The sequence below is a fragment of the Rhipicephalus sanguineus genome, unplaced genomic scaffold, assembly GCF_013339695.2.
Source record: "Rhipicephalus sanguineus isolate Rsan-2018 unplaced genomic scaffold, BIME_Rsan_1.4 Seq225, whole genome shotgun sequence".
Classification (NCBI taxonomy): domain Eukaryota; kingdom Metazoa; phylum Arthropoda; class Arachnida; order Ixodida; family Ixodidae; genus Rhipicephalus; species Rhipicephalus sanguineus.
In genome coordinates, this window is record NW_023614810.1 from 598181 (window position 1) to 617992 (window position 19812).

At 50.0% G+C, this 19812-nt stretch overlaps 1 protein-coding gene across 1 annotated transcript; it reads left to right on the plus strand.

The window, feature by feature from the left end:
• Positions 1-237: 237 nt before the first annotated feature.
• On the plus strand, positions 238-1250 carry LOC125756593 (uncharacterized). The gene is made up of 3 exons (XM_049411485.1): positions 238-318; positions 595-713; positions 1016-1250. Exons 1-3 carry the CDS (start codon positions 238-240, stop codon positions 1248-1250), a joined length of 435 nt encoding a protein of 144 aa, XP_049267442.1.
• Positions 1251-19812: the final 18562 nt, after the last annotated feature.

The window sequence follows — 19812 nt, forward strand, 5'->3', positions numbered from 1 at the left end:
ATTTCGTTACTGAGATACGAATACATTTTTCAAATGTATCTCGATATAGAAATACAGCTACTCAAAAGTATCTTTGAAATACTATCGCGATACTGCCAAGCCCTGATACAAACACACGTACTGCGGTACGTGTGGTTGTATGCATGTCTTTTCTGTCCCTGTCTTTCGCGCTGCTCCCTTAAGTTATGTTGAACCAACTATATAGCCAACAAGTTCTCTTTAAGTAGGGTGGCTAGAATGGGGAGGTGTGATGACCGCGGCGGCGGCCTCTTGCCTAGCGAGGCCCCACTGCGCGTTCTCGCCGCTGGGGGAAATTTGGTGCGTCAGTCGGGGGCGCCGTTGGCATCTGCCGACTGTGAGCATGTGTTGCTCGTGTCTCGTAAATAACAGAGCAGCACAAGTTAGCTGTCGCTGTTCGTGAAGTACGGCCTGTTTTTCGATCGCTTCCCGATTTCTTGAAGGAGATGTTGTCAGCGGATGTCGTCGATTTTTGAACCGCTCTTATGAATGGCGTCGACGGTAAAAAAAAAAAAAAACGCAGAGGTGGTGCTTTGTGCCAGGTGGCGACGGCGGCTTCAAGTCCTGCGGTGAAAGACTCTCTTTCGTGCACCTGCCCGTAAGGATGAATTTGAGAAGTGGGCACGTGCCATACCAAGGGCCGACAAGCCACTGCAAGAGAATTCTGCAGTTTGCGAAAGGCATCTTGACCCAAGGTACGTATGGAATTCGTACATGTTTAAGCATATAGAAAAGGTGAGGTTTCTACAAGTTATCACATTGGCGCGTTTAACGGCCCGGTGTGACACACGGGTCATGAGCAGCAGAACTGCAGTGGAAAGAGCCAGACTAATCAGATGATCGGTTCTTGATCTCACATTGGCATCTTGCTCCACGTGGGCGCATTTCGCGTTCCGCCTCCATCGACCCGCGGTCGATGTGTGTCACCTAACGTAGCAGGCAGCACTTGCACATGTATTGTTTCGTTGCTTGGAAATCCGAAATGTCTTCGATACAGAGGCTGCGCTCACTTTTTATTATGTTTTTGCAGGTTTATCATGAGACACTACGTGCACGTTGTGGATGGAAAGGAGGTCGACATACCACGCGATGTGCCTGCCCTTAGGGAGAGTGCTATCCCAACAATTTTCGCGAACCTTCCAAAGTACATGACGAGAACTCTGCCAAAAGAGGAAGAGGAGAACAGGACAGTGCTTTTCCATGCCTGCAAAGAAGAGCCGCGAAGGCATTGACGATTAAGCACGCGAATCGGTTCAGCTCACTCCTCATGACGAACTGGACATAGTCAACAATCAAGTACCTTGGCAACACTTGATTTTGGTCTTCGACTACCATCGGGGTATTGGTCACATCAGACGTTCCAAACCGAAAACATAGCGAGTTACCAAACAGCTGAATATCATAAAAGCAAAGTACCTCCTGTTGCCTTCAACAAGATAGCTGTGTTTGAAATCGAAGAGCGAAATTCACCCTCCTACATCATTTTCCTGGCTGGCCACCTTCACTTTCAGCACACCGTTGAGTCTGAGGAAGAGGCCCAAGAGTTTCTGGTGTATGCAGATAAACTCTCTGTGTGTTGTGGAGTTGGAAAGACCAGCGAGTTTAAGCGATTAGATGTGTCTGACTGCACAACATTGTCAGCAAATGGCCTGTTCTCCGTTGTGTGTGATGGATCTGGTCACGAGTTATCTTGTGCTTTGGTCATACCTCTTGGGTATCACAAGTGTGCAAGGTTATTTCATATACTTCACATGTCGCCCATTTTGGTGTTTCTCTTCTCCCAGGTATGCCGGCCCATATGCCTCAGTGGGTTTGAAGAGCAGAAAAGTGAGGCGCCCTGTGTTATGTAACGTTTTAATGTACTGTTTCCAGTAAACTTGTATCAAGCCATCAGTCTTGTAGTCTTGTACTTTAATGCATTCTTCTACCGCACTGCATAAAAATTGCATTGACTTCCGCTCTTAAAGTACTCTTACAATAGAAAATCTATAACAAATCTGCGAGCGACACACGCAGGGTTTTTCCCACCTGCTGGTCTGCGGGAGGGATTCCTCTAAACTACTATTCGCGTGACAAGCGCGCCCACCTCGCAAGAAGTGGCCGCGAACCCGCACTCTGTATCGGCTGCGTGGTCGGCGCTTGTAGGTTACACGTGAAATTATAGCGCTGAACCATTTCATAAAGTTTCTCAACGTCAACATCATTGAAAACACTACAGCGGTAAAACTAAGCGCGGTCGTATCATTTGCCCGCCCAGAGGCAAGCAGACGACGCGAGAAGAGCACAGCGCCCCCGCCGGCAGCGCCACCGGGCGGCAAGAACGCGCTTTTGGGCCAGCCTCCGGAGGCCGGTCATCACACCTCCCCATTCTAGCCACCCTATCTTCAAGGTATCGCAATGCCCGTAGACTGTCACGCCGCCAAGCGGAATTCAGGAGTGTCCTCTCGAGGAGGGCACGGCCGGGCTAGACCGCACGCGCGCGTGCGGTCTAGCCCGGCCCGTGAGGAGGGTTAGTAGACGATAAAATGGCGGCACTACGCAGTCGCTCCCTTGTTCGGCTGGGCTAGTCTCAGTGTTAACGCGTTGGCAAGAAAGGAGCACTACGACTTTGCATGTTTCCTGCATCAGTGAACAAACCGAGTCCTCTGTGACACGAGAAATATGATTCTGGCTTCGCGACCCGAAGTTTTCGTGAAATACGTGGCAACTCGCGCGTTCAATGATAGCCCACAGCGTACACACTTCAACTTCGCGAGGTTTTCTGTAGCCACGTAGGTTAGTTAAATGTTATAAGCTTACATTTTCAGTTGAAATTCACCCTGTTTTACTTCCATACAGCATTCGTCAGTGTTCTTGTAGTGCATGAATCCCATCATATTGTACGCGGGGTGGTCGGAGCGGGCTCGCGATGTGCTCTTCTATAACTCGGCAATCTCAAGTTAGCGATACATTAAATAGGGCCTCTTTCCTTTTTAGCAAAAGCGGTGTTTATGAATCGTGCGAGCGACGTTTCAGTCATTCGAGGACGCGTCCGCTGCACGAATTTCGTGGAGCGAACGCTTTCAACGCCGTCGCGTTCACCATGTGTTGGTTTCATAGCCAGCGCTTCGCCGCTTGTTTTGTACGTTTGTTGATAGGTGGCAGCCAGACTGCAAGCGATTTGCTTGGTGACTGGTTTGAGATCAAAATGTTCTCCGCGCCCAGACGTGCGGAGTGGTCAAAGTCGTTTGGCGGAGGATATTCTTCACATTGCTTTCAGCAGTGATGTTGAAAGAAAACCATCTTGAAGACGAGGATTTTTCACAGGACGTAGAAGGCTGTGCAAGCACCCCAGAGTGACGGGCGACGATGAACGATCAGTCGCTAACTCACGAGGAGCGAGTTGCACTTCACGTCCCTTTTAATGGTCTTTCACGCTGGTAAGTCACTGAGTGTATTTAGTGAATTAAACGTATAATATCCTTGAGCAAGATCAAAATAAAAGCATAGTTCTTCTTGTGCATTGCATGTAGCTCAATTATTGTGGGTATTATGGAGCGCCGCATGCCGCCAACACGCTCGAGCTCGACCAGCGAAGCGAAATGGCTATAGAGCGATGAAACGTGCATTTAAGGCCACAATCTACGCCTCTAGGCTAACTTCTCCTATACTTCACTGTTATCTTCCAGACGGCATTGTTGTTCGACGAATTTTTCGCAATTCGACGTTGCGAAAAACATACGTGTGCATTCTTTTCGATATTCATGTTTCGATCGTGCTGACGAACCTGCGACACTAGAGTCTGGGCGTGGCTCTGACCACAAGCGCTACTGATTGCGCAAGTAATGACGACGGGCGTAATATATCGCGATACAGATACAAGATACCCATAGAGTATCTAAGATCTGCGTGGTGAAATCCGGCGAGGCCAGCAAACTGCTCGCCCGTTTGAACTCCGTGGATCCCCACATTCAGTTCACAGCGGAAATGGAGACCCATTCAACCCTCCCGTTCCTGGATGTGTTGGTGAGAAGACAACGTCAGAGCCTCTCTTTCTCCGTCTTCAGGAAGCCAACCACCACAGGGCGCTACCTCCACTTCAGCTCAAATCACCCCGCCTGCCAGGGGCGTAGCCAGGGGGGGGGGGGGGGTTCAACCCCCCCCCCCCCGAAATTTTTCAGTTTTGCTTGCGTATATATACACGCACACATACAAACGCACGCACGAACATACATAATGTATGGTTTGAACCCCCCCCCCCCCCCCCCGAAAAAATTTCTTGGCTACGCCCCTGCCGCCTGCCACAAGTTCTCCGTTGTATAGAGCCTCGTGAAAAGGGCCGAAAGAATCTGCTCGTCTCGACGACGGCAGAAGGAAGAAAAAAGAAAATAATCCGTGATCTCGGCGACAACGGCTGTACAAAGGCGTTCATTCGCAAGGCCCTGCGCAGGAATAAGGGCGGTGGGGGTAGAGACTGAGAGCCAGCGGCGCCGCCTCAGCGACGCCGTGTGCCGATTCCCTACATCGCGGGAACCAGCGAAACTTTAGCGCGCATTCTGGGAAAGGCGGGGTCGGCGTGGCACACAAGCCAACCACCACCATCGGCCGTTTTTTTTCCCCCTTCCCCAAAGTTCGCGTGCCTGCGGAAAAAGCGCAGGGCGTCGTGTATAGGATCTCGTGTTCAGACTGCCCCGCCGCGTACGTCGGGGAAACAAAGAACTTCCGCGAAAGGATGCGGCAGCATAAGAACGATCTGCGTCAGCTGAACAGTGAAAGGAGTGCAGTAGCGGAACACTGCGAAAAATGTGACCACCGCGACGATGCGGTGATCCTGGAACAGGAAAGCTGTTGGCGCCGGCGGCGTCTCCTCGAGTCGTGGCACATACAGAATACAGAGGAAAAACATCAACCGCACCACGGGGACCTTGTCCCCCCCTCTATTGTCAAGGCTTGCGGCAACTGACGGCAAGAAAGCGCATATAAGCGCCGTGCACCTCGGGCCATCTCACCCTGAAGAAGAAGCCGGTCAGGCTTTGAAAACGTCGGGTTTCTTAAAATAAACCTTCTGGTTGGAGATTTCTCTTTTTGTCTTTAGTCCTTTCACCCAACCAGGCAGACTTCTGCCGAATGTTTACCTTTAACGTATACTGCCCAGCACTGAATGTATGCACAGACTTTGCGCCTCCCCTCTTAGGCGAATAGGGGGGGGGGGGCGTCCCCCTTGCCCTCCTTGTGCACGGAATGCTTGAATAAGGCACACACAGGCACAGAATGCAGAATGCTCGAGTAAGAACAGACGCATAATGCCCTCCTGTGTAAGTGTCTCTTCCTTATATGAGTGTTGCTTAGTGCATTGGCCATTTTTTGGGCGTGTTGGTGAACGGAACTCGAAAACATATTGAGCGCTTACAAACAGGACGTAAGAGAGGCGACAACACAATGCGCTAACTTCAACAATTTTAGTTCCAGAAACCACCAAACTATATATCCGTGCACAGTGGCGCCACCAGTCCAACCACTAGCCAACCAAAAAAGCCCTCTCCCGATCTAGAAGGTCAATTGACGGTGCACTCACACACGTGTCACCATTGCGAGATATAGCCTGGGCTTCGATTATCTCTCGGACGTCTTTATCTTTATGCTTTGCAAGCACCTTATATGAATCATACATCGGTACGCAAACCGCATTCCAAACAATGTGTTGACAAATGGCCGTAATTATTCTTGTTTTTGACATTTAACTTGTGCTCACGAAGACGATCATTAAGACATCTTCCCGTCTGACCTATATACTTATTTCCACAGGTCAGCGGATCTCGTAAACCACCTCTTGTACACAATCCACTAGAGGGTCGCGATGGTTCTTGGAGCATCCGACAGCTGGCCTGCGGTACGGCTCCGTCAAGCTACATAATCTGCCAAGTTTTTCCGGGGCTGAGAACACTACTTTGATGTCCACACGACTAGCTATTTTCTTTAGATTGTGAGCCGTTTTGTGCAGATTTTAAGCAGACCCTCGACAACCGACACCTGTACAGACTCTGGGAAACCAGCTGCCAATAACCTTTTGGACTGACTCATAAGACTTCATGGATCTTATGGTGGCAGGATTTCTTCAATGCGTTTCCAAACACAGATGGGCAATGCTTCTTTTTACGAGCTTCGAGTGAGCAGATTGGTATGGCAACAGGGGCTTATTAGCTCTGGGTTTATATTCCCAACACGTGGTGCTGTTCCATGAATTGAAGTTCAATATCTAAAAACCGTAGCACGTTATCGAACGGCTCTTCAAATGTTACAATGAGTGGGCTAAGGCCAGCAGAAAAAACGTTTTGAGTTTATCTCCGATACGTGTGATTCCAGCTCAAAGAGGACAAGGTACTCGTCTACGTATCTTACAACGTTGACCACCCTGTGCTCCGACAAGACCTGTGCCAGATTCCTGTATGGTGGGCTAGAAAAATGTCACTTAGTATCGGCGTCAAACATGAGCCGATACAGACGCCCTGCTTCTGTAGAAAGCTTTCCCATTCCATGTGGCAAATGTCGAGCGGAGATAGCAGCGAAGCAAATCTAAAAAGCATTGAACAGATACCCCGGCTGAGTTCTGAAAAGCAACCGCGTCAAAGTCGTCGATACATTCTTCTACGCATGCGATTAGTTCGTTTTGAGGCAAGGAATAATACAGGTCCTTAATGTCAAAGGAGCAGGCCAACAAGCTTTTGTCTGCGTTATTCTTCAGGAACTCTACAATTTCCCCCGGAATGCTTAACCAAAAAAAGGGTCGTCAAGTTTTAGAATTCCGAGTCTTTCTTTCAAGAAAAGAGCTAACTTCTTCTGCCATGATCCTATCTCTGATACTAATACCCTTAAAGGCCAACTCCGGCGATTTTTCGAGGTCGATGGATCTCAATGAAATTCGCTGGGGTACGTTCCTTTGAACGTTTCCGTCGTTATGCCAAATTACAGGCTTGAGACATGCGCAGAGTGTTTGCAAATGAATTTTAAAGATTGTCTGCAAACGCCCTCCTGGCTTCCCACAATTATTGGCAACATTGCGTCTGTGACGTCTGTATTGGTAAGGCAGCGAAGTGACGCAGCCGAGGGCACCGCTAACGTCGGCGCTTCGGCCGCTACAGCGAGCGTCTGCTGTGCACAAGGCGACAGACAGCGTTGGTTTGGGCCGGCGGCTTCGCTGGTCGTCCCGACTGTCACAGTTTTCATACTCCGCGCCGGCGTGACCGGCATGCCTTGCACGACTTCCGGTTCGTTCGTAACAACGTCTACGTCATACGTAGACAGTACACTCGGTTGGGTTTCGGTTTCGGTGTTGCGCTTTTTTGCTTATTTAAAATTATTCTCCAATTTCCCGAGTATTTCTGCTATCGGGCCCGTAACAGGAGCGTCTCAGGAACATAAAAGCACCATTACTTTGACATGGCCAAAAAATCGCCGGAGTTGGCCTTTAAAGGGCACTCGGGATTGTGCGTCTTCGCGCTAAACATGATGTGAAGGCTATCTTTCTTGGCTTCGTCAATATCACGGAACAACCTACTAAGGCCACCTTTTTGCAAAGGCGTTTTGCTTCTAGTTTTATCTTCCTAAGGGACACATCGTGACACTCGTTGAAGACATTGGCAACTGCAGAGCAGGCTTTCTCGTTAAAGTCACCTTCCCCGAGGACAACAGATCCACCTTCCTTATCTGCTGGCAGAACACACTGTTGCTTCTGCCTTAAGAAAGACGTTACGCGGCTTACACGTGAAGCATTGCGATTGTTTCGCGAGATCACATCTACCCCTTCTGATATACGTCGATTCGCTTCACACTTTTATATCTGTCGGGGCACACTTTTATATCCGTCGCACAAGGCTCAAAAGTTCCGGCGCACTCAACCTTGGCTCTACGGTGAACTTAGGTCCAAGTTTTAGAAACACTTTCAACGTAGTCTGGTAGACTAACCTGGCCGGTGGTTCTGACGCCGCATGTCGCTGTCCGTGTCTTCCCAGGGATGCTGGCACGTAAGCCTGGCAGAGTCTTCTGCCACAGGAATTCCGTGCCGCTGCTGATGATCGCTAGGAAATCTCTCTCCAGTCCCTGTTGGCGTTTCGTGACCTTCCTGGTTCTTCCAAGGAGGTCCTCAGCAGATCCTTCAACATCCGAGCCTGCCTTTGCCACTCACTCCTCAGAATCTTTAGGACTCTGATGCCGTGCCCGGCTGAAGGGGCAAATCCACCAAACAACCGCACGACTTCATCGGGTAGATGCTTGCAGCGGATGAAGAAGGAAAGTGAACGAGCTTGGCAGTTGGCATGAATCAAGAGGGGGGCAACTGAACACGGATTGAACGAAGACCACAGAAAAGAGCCCGATGTACTAGAAATGAATTTTAGCATTGCCATTTTTCGGGCGTGTTGGTAAACGGAACTCGAAAACATATTGAGCGCTTACAAACAGGGACGTAAGGGAAGACGACAACACAATGCGCTAACTTCAACAATTTTGTTTCCAGAAACCACCAAACTATATATCCGTGCACAGTGGCGCCACCAGTCCAACCACTAGCCAACCAAAAAAGCCCTCTCCCGATCTAGAAGGTCAATTGACGGTGCACTCACACACGTGTCACCATTGCGAGATATAGCCTGGGCTTCGATTATCTCTCGGACGTCTTTATCTTTATGCTTTGCAAGCACCTTACATGAATCATACATCGGTGCGCAAACCGCATTCCAAACAATGTGTTGACAAATGGCCGTAATTATTCTTGTTTTTGGACATTTAACTTGTGCTCACGAAGACGTCTTTGTCAACACATTCGAAGACGAATTTATCAACACATTGTCAACAATTTATCAAACCAAAGTGTGCCCCGGAAGTTGAAGCGAATCGATGTATATCAGAAGGGGTAGATGTGATCTCGCGAAACAATCACAATGCTTCACGTGTAAGCCGCGTAGCGTCTTTCTTAAGGCAAGAAGCCACTGTGTGTTCTGCCAGCAGATAAGGAAGGTGGATTTGTCCTCGGGGAAGGTGACTTTAACGAGAAAGCCTGCTCCTGCAGTTGCCAATGTTTTCAACGAGTGTCACGATGTGTCCCTTAGGAAGATAAACTAGAAGCAAAACGCCTTTGCAAAAAGGTGGGCCTTAGTAGGTTGTTCCGTGATATTGACGAAGCCAAGAAAGATAGCCTTCACATCATGTTTAGCGCGAAGACGCACAAGCCCGAGTGCCCTTTAAGGGTAATAGTATCAGAGATAGGATCATGGCAGAAGAAGTTAGCTCTTTTCTTGCAAGAAAGACTCGGAATTCTAAAAATTGACGGCCCTTTTTTGGTTAAGCATTCCGGGGAAATTGTAGAGTTCCTGAAGAATAACGCAGACAAAAGCTTGTTGGCCTGCTCCTTTGACATAAGGACCTGTACTATTCCTTGCCTCAAAACGAACTGATCGCATGCGTAAAAGAATGTATCGACGACTATGGCGCGGTTGCTTTTCAGAACTCAGCCGGGGTATCTGTTCAATGCTTTTTAGATTTGCTTCGCTGCTATCTCCGCTCGACATTTGCCACATGGAATGGGAAAGCTTTCCTACAGAAGCAACGCGTCTGTATCGGCTCATGTTTGGCGCCGATACTAAGTGACATTTTTCTAGCCCACCATACCAGGAATCTGGCACAGGTCTTGTCGGAGCACAGGGTGGTCAAGTTGTAAGATACGTGGACGATTACCTTGTCCTCTTGAGCCGGAATCGCACGTATCGGTAGATAAACTAAAAAAACGTTTTTTCTGCTGGCCTTAGCCCACTCATTGTAACAGTTGAAGAGCCGTTCGATAACGTGCTACGGTTTTTAGATATTGAACTTCAATTCATGGAACAGCACACGTGTTGGGAATATAAACCCAGAGCTAATAAGCCCCTGTTGCCATACCAATCTGCTCACTCGAAGCTCGTAAAAAGAAGCATTGCCAATCTCTGTTTTGGAAACGCATTGAAGAAATCCTGCCACCATAAGATCCATGAAAGTCTTATGAGTCAGTCCAAAAGGTTATTGGCAGCTGGTTCCCAGAGTCTGTACAGGTGTCGGTTGTCGAGGGTCTGCTTAAAAGGTGCCGCTTGGACAGTAGTCCTCAGGACGCAGCCATCCGACAGGCGAAAAGTATAGAGCAGAGTGGCAGTAGTGCCTTATCTGCACAAAACGGCTCACAATCTAAGAAAATAGCTAGTCGTGTGGACATCAAGTAGTGTTCTCAGCCCCGGAAAAACTTGGCAGATTAGGTAGCTTGACGGAGCCGTACCGCAGGCCAGCTGTCGGATGCTCCAAGAACCATCGCGACCCTCTAGTGGATTGTGTACAAGAGGTGGTTTACGAGTTCCCGCTGACCTGTGGAAATAAGTATATAGGTCAGACGGGAAGATGTCTTAAAGGGGTACTGACACAAAAATTTTGGCCTCGCGTTTTTTTGCTGCAATGTGTTGCTGGGGGCCTGTTAGTCATAACACGGCACATCGTTTGCTGCAGCGCGCGACAAATAATTAATTACAGGCTTCTCATTACCGACCAGTGTCAGTTTCGGTTTCAAAAACGACAAGCCTCCGGGTGCAACTATCACCACCTAGCGGCTGCAGCGTTCGATCACGTCAGCGCACAGAAGTGTGACGCACTTCCGCGCTGTTCGCGTCGTCTCCTCGCATTCGCACGCTTGCCGCACGTGCTACGCGATGTCGTCGCCTTCAATCGTCCTCGTTATCGTCGTCCCTCCTCATCGTCGTCTGTTGGGGACGATTTCCTTGAGACACCAACAGCGCAGCGGCGAGCGCGTCAAAACAAATGGCGGCTACGACGTCATCATAACTTGTTGTACCGGCTACAACGGTTACGTAGGGGAAGTAGGGGGGGTCACCTCGGGTCACCTCCGAGGGTGTCAATGCGATAGGTGCGGCCTATAATGCTGGATCGCGCATGCGAACTTCAAAATTCATATAAAATACCTTCCAACCTTTATTCGCTGTCGATATTTTGCAGTTGGTACACGCACGTACAACGGAAATCGATACAGCAGGCTATCTCGGCCGCGAAATTTGTGTCAGTACCCCTTTAATGATCGTCTTCGTGAGCACAAGTTAAATGTCAAAAACAAGAATAATTACGGCCATTTGTCAACACATTGTTTGGAATGCGGTTGCGCACCGATGTATGATTCATATAAGGTGCTTGCAAAGCATAAAGATAAAGACGTCCGAGAGATAATCGAAGCCCAGGCTATATCTCGCAATGGTGACACGTGTGTGAGTGCACCGTCAATTGACCTTCTAGATCGGGAGAGGGCTTTTTTGGTTGGCTGGTGGTTGGACTGGTGGCGCCACTGTGCACGGATATATAGACCTACTCCATGTTTGTAAACAGCGGTAGGCGCCGTCGACATAGTGAGGCACTTGTAGCGACGTCGCGGCGCGTAGGTTCCGCCCAGCCCAACTGGCACAGCAGCTGCAAAGCTGCCTCCGAGCACCGCGCGTCGGGGCGCCTCCCGCGTGTTTACAAGGGACGGCAGGGCGGCCGCGACAGAGGAAGTTTTCGTGGCCCCAACAAGGACTCTGCAATAAATATATAAAAACTGTTGACGTGCAACTCTACCTATGATGACCTCACCATAACATCAGGTATCTTGACGCCACGAATGTGACTGATTCACGAAATGCCATCGACACTGCTGTAGTACACTTGTACGTGTTAATTTGGTAACTGATGCAAGAACGGGCCTCTTAGCCCCGCAAGACGCTCTTTGCTACCGTATGAAAATGCGCGGAGTAACATTACGAACAGGTCCATAATCGTTACGGTAAATCCTCGCACATAAACAAATTTGCCGGGTAGGTTACTCATTCTGAAGTGAAAGGCGATCTCGGTGACACTTTAATCGGCGATAGAGCTGCGATAACGTATTAAACAATTACTGCATGTCATGGACAAGGCTGCTACATATCTGTCAGGTTCACCAATCGCGGGTCGCGGCTCTGCCCGTACGCTGAAGTCGAGACCGCGAAGGCCTACAGCCCGTAAGCAGAGTCGGAACATTTCACGCTTGCAGTTCGCCTGTGGAGTGTGACAGACTTGGAAATGTGTTAATGTGAATCGCAGCCAGAACAGCCGTGTCCAATGCACTTGTGTTGCGTGTGTCATCGCAGCCGCATAAAATTTGAAAAAGTGTAGCCGAAGTCGTGCTTTCGATCGCTGCTGCGTTAATGAACCGAGCCACGACTTTAGTTGACGCGAATACTACAAAATCCTTTTGACCCTTCTGGTTTCGACATTTTTCAGTCGTGATGAATTCTCCGCATATTACAAAGCTACCACCGCTTATGTAGGTAGACATGCTTCCAATGGCTCCACACAAGGCTAAATGCCAAAAAATGTGGTGCGGGATGTAATAATGACACACTTTGATAAAGCTAATCATTTTCGTTAGGTAAAACGAGCCGCCAAACCGCTCAATTTTTATCACATAACCGATGAGCCGGCGTCGCAGACGAGTTCTCATGTTTAGCAGCTGCGGCCAATTTCTTGCGACGGTGTTCGTAAAAAAAAAAAAAGCGGACAGAAGCTTATTCCGCCTCTTTTGTGCTTTTCTGCGTAAGTAACCGCAACGTATCTCGTCGGTAGACCGTTTTTTGTTCGTTGCACGACGGCACACAGCGCACGCACCAGCGAAAACACGGCAGAAACTGCGGTAGGCACAGCGGCTTTTGCCTACCGCGCGAAACTAAACGCCCGACGACAGCGCCACCGCATTTTCGTGACGTATGTCCGGTGGAATAGGTGTATAGTTTCATACCTGCCGATTACCCGGGAGACTCCCGGATTTTGAACGTTTCTCCCGGTTGTACGGGTCATAGGAAAATCTCCCGGAAATCCAGTTTTGCCCCGCGCGTCCAGTGTTTTGTCTGGCCACATGAGCAATGTTGTCTGGCCACGTAGAAAGGACGAAAGGATTCTTCTTCTTCTTTTTTTTTAACGATGGTAGAAAGGTTCAACTCAGTTGCATTGCGCATGAAGTAGCTGTGCACTTTGTGACGCAGTGCTGCCAACGTAAACGTGTCATAGCGCTGCAGCCGCGTCTTGCCTGTGATGCGTACATATAAGTACTGTAAGTGAAGAGAACAGAGACGACGCCCGTACGCTAGGCCAGCTGTTCTATTCTGTTCTGTGCCGCGTAAGCCCGTGGCCCACAACCCAGTTCGGCTTCAATCATCACATTCGGCCACACTGCGTCGGTTCGTTTCTTTAAAAAAAAAAAACCCACGAAACGCGACTTGTCAGTCCTGCCGAAGCTCTCTTTTCTTGAGACGAGACACGTGCACAGAAAAATTGTTTTTCCTGCGTTTGTCCGCACTCGTTTCACAGGACGGATAACATACGCGCCACGTGTTCTCACCCAGCCTTTCAGTGATGACGAAAGGTCCTTCATACTTCGGGTAAAGCTTTTTGCCCGGTGATTGCGCGCATCGTTGTACCCACACCTCGTCTCCGACCTTGTACTGCGGCCCTGGTCGGTGACGGCGGTCATAGTACCGTTCTGGGCCTCTTGCGCGTTTGCAGCTGTCTTGCGTGCCCCCTCTCTCCCCGCGAAAAAAAATGTTTTTTCTGGCTACACCACTGATGAAGACGTCATATCGTCACTGCCTTTTTTTTTGCAACCAATCAGTGACAATTACGTGTAACAGTACTACAGAATATTTTAGAGGAATATTTTGCTAGTGCGATTTCTTTCGACACATTGTCCAGCACGAGCAATATCAATGCTTTTTATGTCAGCCAAGTAGTGATAGCTGTGTGACAGCACTTGCAAAATAGCTCACGGGAATATTTTGCTGGTGCGATTTGAAGACGCATTATTCGGCATCAGCTGTAGACAAAATTAGTGAACAAAGAGTACCTGATGGAGTGGCCAGCCATGCTATTTGGGTAATACGTGTTAATTATAACTCGCATTGTATATAAAGGATTACGGCGAAATGGTATGTCACAAATGATGGAATGATCAAAGGCAGATCCGCAAGGTACTGGAAAGCTTTGATTTGGGCGACTCTGCCAGCTTTTGTAACATGACCGCAGCTAGCATGTGAGGGCAAACTGTCAGCAAAGTTTCGTACAAGTCACTGGGCCAGTCGTAATTTTGTGAGAGTATTACTTTACCTTTCTCCTACACGTACATGACACTTGATTATGAAGTAAACATTTGTTGAGCATTGAAGCATTTCTACTCGACATGACTATCAATAAGCAGTTTGTGTGGTTGGGAAACATTAAGAACCAAGCAATATAGCTTCTTGCTAGTGGTGTTTGCTCGCATCACGGCCTGCCATTTCTGAAATTTTCTCTTGGCGCATTATTTACAAGCGGTAGAAATGAAGGCTACCTGATGTTGTCAATCATTACTTCAGTATTCTCAGGCATATGCAATACAGCGCTGTACGAAAGCACAAAGTTGAAAATTGCAGAAAGAACTTGAAACAATCTATACGCGAACGAAACAGCAAATTCAACTTTGATGAAGCTTCTGTACCGAGATGGCTGATACACAAGAAAGCTGCACTGATACACAAGGAAGCTCCACATGCACGGTACACTCCAGAGCACACACACAGCAGACAACACTTGTGCCTGTAGCAATACTAATGGCACTGCTGCAGCACATCGCAGGTTCATATTCCGACTTGTATTTCGTGGGCAAACTGGGGACACGTTCGAGCACTTCGGAGGCGATGCGGTCACCACAGCGCACTGAAAGCGCCAAAACAGCGCACACACAGCGGAACATGTTTAACGACGGCGATAATGAGACAATAAACTTATCGCTAATGACTGTATCATCACTCGGCAGTTCACACCGGACCTGGCCGTTCACCCAAAGCTCCAGCATACACGTACGCATTTCGCTGGAATGAACCTCGAACACGGACCCACATACACATAGCATACGCCGTTTGCGGCGATCGAACATGATTGACGTTTGCGTACGGTGCGCATGTGTGACACGCAGATACCTGGCGATATTCTAGCACGAGTTCCAAAGCAAAGCGAACGACGGCACAAAACACACGAAATCGGCGGGCCTCCGATCCTCGCGTAGCACATTTCGTCGGCGATCGCGGGCTCCTAGGAAGGCAGGATGGTAGCGTCGGCTGCTCCTTTTCGATGAATATCTCTGCGGATGATCATTAACTCTTGTACTCATCACAATAACACCCATAGAAACCCTTTTTTTTTTTTGCGACTGCTGTCTAGGCCTTGACTGTCGCTTCGTCGTTTCACGCGGGCGCCATGTTTTCCGCAAACTGGCAGGCGGCCACCGTTTTTTTTTGTCAGCCAATCAGCGACCGAGAGAGCGAACGGGCCCGTTCTTTCCGACCGAAGCCAAAAAGCAGGTACCGTCTCCGGCCCGGTCGAAAAACGGAACTGAACACGAGAGACGGGGCACGAGAGACGGAACGGTCGTAGCGCGGAGAGGCCTTTAAGGGGGTGCTCAAATTCTTGACGGCCGTCAGCTTCGGAATCTGCCCGTAGACAACTTCATAAGGTGAAGTTCCAATGGAAACCTGGAACGGCCGTGTTATTAATCGCGTACGCGGCTGCCCGCAGGTGCTCATCCAGTCTGCTTCATTTGGTTTCTTGTTGTTGCAGTAAGCAGTGAGTCGAGCCAGGGGCGTAGCCAGAAATTTTTTTCGGGAGGGGTTCAACCATACATTATGGATGTTCGTGCGTGCGTTTGTATGTGTGCGTGTATATACACAAGCAAAACTGAAAATTTCGGGGGGGGTTTGTGGTTGTACCTCTCCGTTAGGCCATTCGCTTGTGGATGGTATGCTGAAGTGAACTGATGATCGACACCTGCATTTCGGAGGTACGATCGGAGTCCACGACTTCGGTAAGTGGTTGCTCTGTCTGAAATGATCTTCTTAGGTAGGCCGTGCTTCCATTCAAAGCGGTCCTGTAGAAATTTTATTACAAGGCCAGCGGCAAGAGAGGGCACCGCAGCAACTTCCGCAAACTTCGACAAGTGGTCCACTGCCACTACAATGTATCTGTTCCCTGCGGCTGTAGTTGGTAATGGACCGACGTGATCAATCCCGATGGTGTTGAAAATAGTGTCAGGGAGTGGAATAGGTGTTAGTAGTCCATGTTGGCATCCCGGGCGACGCTTATGCTTTTGGCAGACCTCGCAGCTTTCGACGTACAATTGAACGCTTCTCTCCATCCTACGGCCACCAGAAACGTTCTGGATCTTCCGCAGAGTAGCTCGTCGGCCTACGTGTCCACCTTCCGGGGCATCATGGATGGCGTGCAGGATTTCAGAACGCATGGTTGATGGAAATCACTAAGAGGTGGCGTTCTTCTTGGTTGCTGTCCAATGGCGTCGATACAATGTTTTTCCGCGGAGGACAAACTCTAAATTCATCTGCGTGTCTTCGAGCTACGTTATGATTGCTGCCAGATCTGAATCGTATCGCTGGGAGTTCGAAACATCCTGCTGCGAGAACCAAATCCAGCCTTCTTTAGGTTGTGGTAAGCTTCCTCCTCGCAAGGGTTCCGCGATAGCGCATCGGCAACCTGGTTTAGCGCCCCTGCTCGATGCTTCACGTCGTAAGTGTAGTCTTGCAGTCGGATGATCCAGCGGGCGAACTTGTGCTTCAGATGTTGCTTGGCAAACATCCACGCAATCGCAGCGTTGTCCGTCACCACCGTGAACTTGCGGCCGAACAAGTAGTGACGAAACTTCTCGTCCACGCTCCAGACAACAGCCAGGCACTCCAACTCGTTCGAGTGGTAATGGCGTTCCGTGTCCGATAACTTGCGGCTGGCGTAAGCTACAACATGTTCAACTCCGTCTGGGTCGCGCTGAACGAGGACCGCTCCTAGACCAACCTGGCTTGCGTCAGTGTGAACCTCAGAGTCCCATTTGTCCTGGAAATGACTCAAAACAGGGCACTGTGTCAGACGGTGCTTGAGGGTTTGAAAGGCGGCATCTTGTGAATGGCCCCACACAAAAGTCGACGCTTTCTTAAGCATATTTGTGAGTGGAGCTGCTGTCGATGCGAAGTTGGGAACAAACTTGCGCAAGTACGACGCGAGACCTAAAAATGCCTGCAGCTCTTTCAAAGACGTTGGAGTAGGAAAGTTTGCTACCGCTGCTACTCTTTCAGGCAAAGGTTGAATACCGTCTGCAGAAATGGTGTGTCCTAAGTACGGGATGGTGGCCGAGAGAAATTGGCATTTTTCTCTGTTCATCGTCGGAATCCGGCATCGAACAGCCTTTGGAGAACTTCATCCAAGTTCCGAAGGTGTTCTTCCTCCGTTGTGCCCACGACCAATATGTCGTCCAGATACACGACACACGCATGATCTTTCAGTGTGCCGAGGGCAATATTCATGGCGCGCTGAAATGTACTTGGTGCTGTTCGCAGCCCAAAGGCATGCGGTTGAACTCGTAGAGACCGGAAGGTGTCCGGAACGTTCCGGACAGCTTCCGACACCTTCCGACACCTTCCGACAAGTGCAAAACAGCGTTAACGCTGTTTTGCACTTGTCTTCTTGAGCAACGTTAATTTGCCAATATCCCGCACGAAGATCAAGTGATGAAAAGAATTTAGAGTGCCGTACCGTGTCAATGGCGTCGTCGATGCGGGGCAGTGGGTATGAATCGGGAATGGTGTGCTTGTTTAATTCCCGATAATCGACACATAACCTGAGGCTCCCATTCTTCTTTCGGACAAGGACGACGGGTGCGGCCCAGGGACTAGACGATGGTCTAATTACGTTAGCGGCCAGCATTTCCTGCACTTGTTCGGCAATGACGGCTCGTTCGCGTTCGGCGTAGCGTCGTAGTGGTATAGAGATGGGCGCATGGCCATCTGTGGGTATGCGATGTTCAAGTAAGCTTGTCCCTGGGAGCTGCGATGTACTTTCCGCAAAGATCCGTCTATGTCGTTCAAGCAGTGAGGAAAGGGTAGTAGGTCCTCAAGCTCACCTGCAGTGACTGCTGTAGTTGCGGAACCCGCGACTAATGGACGTAGAAAAACTACACCACCCTCGATGACAAGCTGTACGTCACCAGACAGAAGATAATCCGCTCCCAGGACCATATCGGCGGGTAGGTCCTCGAAGACGGGAACGGCAGCAAGTAACTTGCTCCCGGTTTCGGTGTGTAGCTGCAGGTCCACCGCACCTACAGGTAGTACGCTGCCGCCGAGGCCCCGTAGGGGCGGCTCGGTCCAAGGCTGGAGAGTGACTGGGGCGTGAAGGCGAAGCAGCGCCGTTCGCTGGGCTCCAGTATCCACGAGTGCCGTGAGCTCACCGTGCCGTCGACGCGGATCGGAACTGTTGGAAGCGGCCGGCTTGGAACTGGATGGCTTGGCGCGGCGCTTGTGGGCAGGCCTCGTATCCATGCCCAAAGCGCCCGCAGGAAAAGCATCCGCGCCGCGTGGTAGCGGGTTCCGGTGGGGAGACTGCAGGAGCGCGGCGTCTTGCAGTTTCCTGCAACTCTGCCGCTTGTCGGATAAAAGCGTCGATGTCATGATGGACTGTCTGCACAGACAGTATGGCCGCATGCGTCGCATCGTATATGCCATCGATGACATACTGTCTGGCTGCCGGAGAGGGCCAGGCAATATCGCAAGCTTGCAGGAGGCATAATTTGTCGCAGATGTATGCGGCAATGTCTTCAGTTCGGGCTTGCCGGCGAGACCACATCTCCATGAAGCGAGTGTCATAGGCTCCCGGAAGCGGTGCAAATGTGGACGTGAGGGCCGCGCACCAAGTAGTCCATGAGGCATACTTGCTTCCCTGTAGACGATGCCAGGCTTGTGCAGCTCCTCGGAGGCGCCCTTCCGCGACGGATTTCTTCGTAGACTCTGGCCAAGAGTATTTCGTGGCGACAGAGACGACGGTCGAGACCCAGGTGGTAGGATCGTCCTGAAACCCGTGAAATTCCGGAATAGCAGTCTCAGGTAGCGGCCCAGGTGCGGCGCATCCAATGGCTGAAGTGGAGCTACTTGCTATGTTGTTGAGGCGTTGCGTCAACACGCCCAAGAACCGGGTCACTTCGGAGTCGCAACCCTGTGGTTGAGCCGCCGTGGAGGCCTGGACGCCGTCCCCGGAAGATAGTGGCTGCGAGTCCGAAAGCACTCGTCCGCTTCGAAGGTTGATAGAGGCAGGCGGATTTACGACTTCTGATGGCTCTGTGTTTCGCGACTGCGCCATCGTAAGGGAAGAGAACAGAGACAACGCCCGTACGCTAGGCCAGCTGTTCTATTCTGTTCTGTGCCGCGTAAGCCCGTGGCCCCAGGGGCGTAGCCATGGGGTGGTGGTTCGAACCACCCCCCCCCCCCCCGAAGTTTTTCAATTTTGCTTGTGTATATATACACGCACACATACAAACGCACGCGCGAACATACATAAAGCATGGTTGAACCCCCTCCGAAAAAAATTTCTGGCTACGCCCCTGCGAGGCCCACAACCCAGTTCGCCTTCAATCATCACAGTACGTAAAAAAGGTGCGCTCTGTTTTCGCTAGGAGAGAGCGCTCGCAAGAATTATGGCGCCAACACAAGCTCGTGATGCAGGTGGCTGTTGTTTGATGTCGTGACGCGAGGTGGGACGTTCCGCGTACAGATGCGCAACACGCAATTTAAAAATTGATCCTAAGTGTGTTATAGGTTATAGCCGTTAATATTTCTTAGATGATGCGTTTTTGTATACACAAATCTATCCCACAAGTTATCTCGCCTTCAGAATTTTGTCACTACTGCTTTAAGTGGA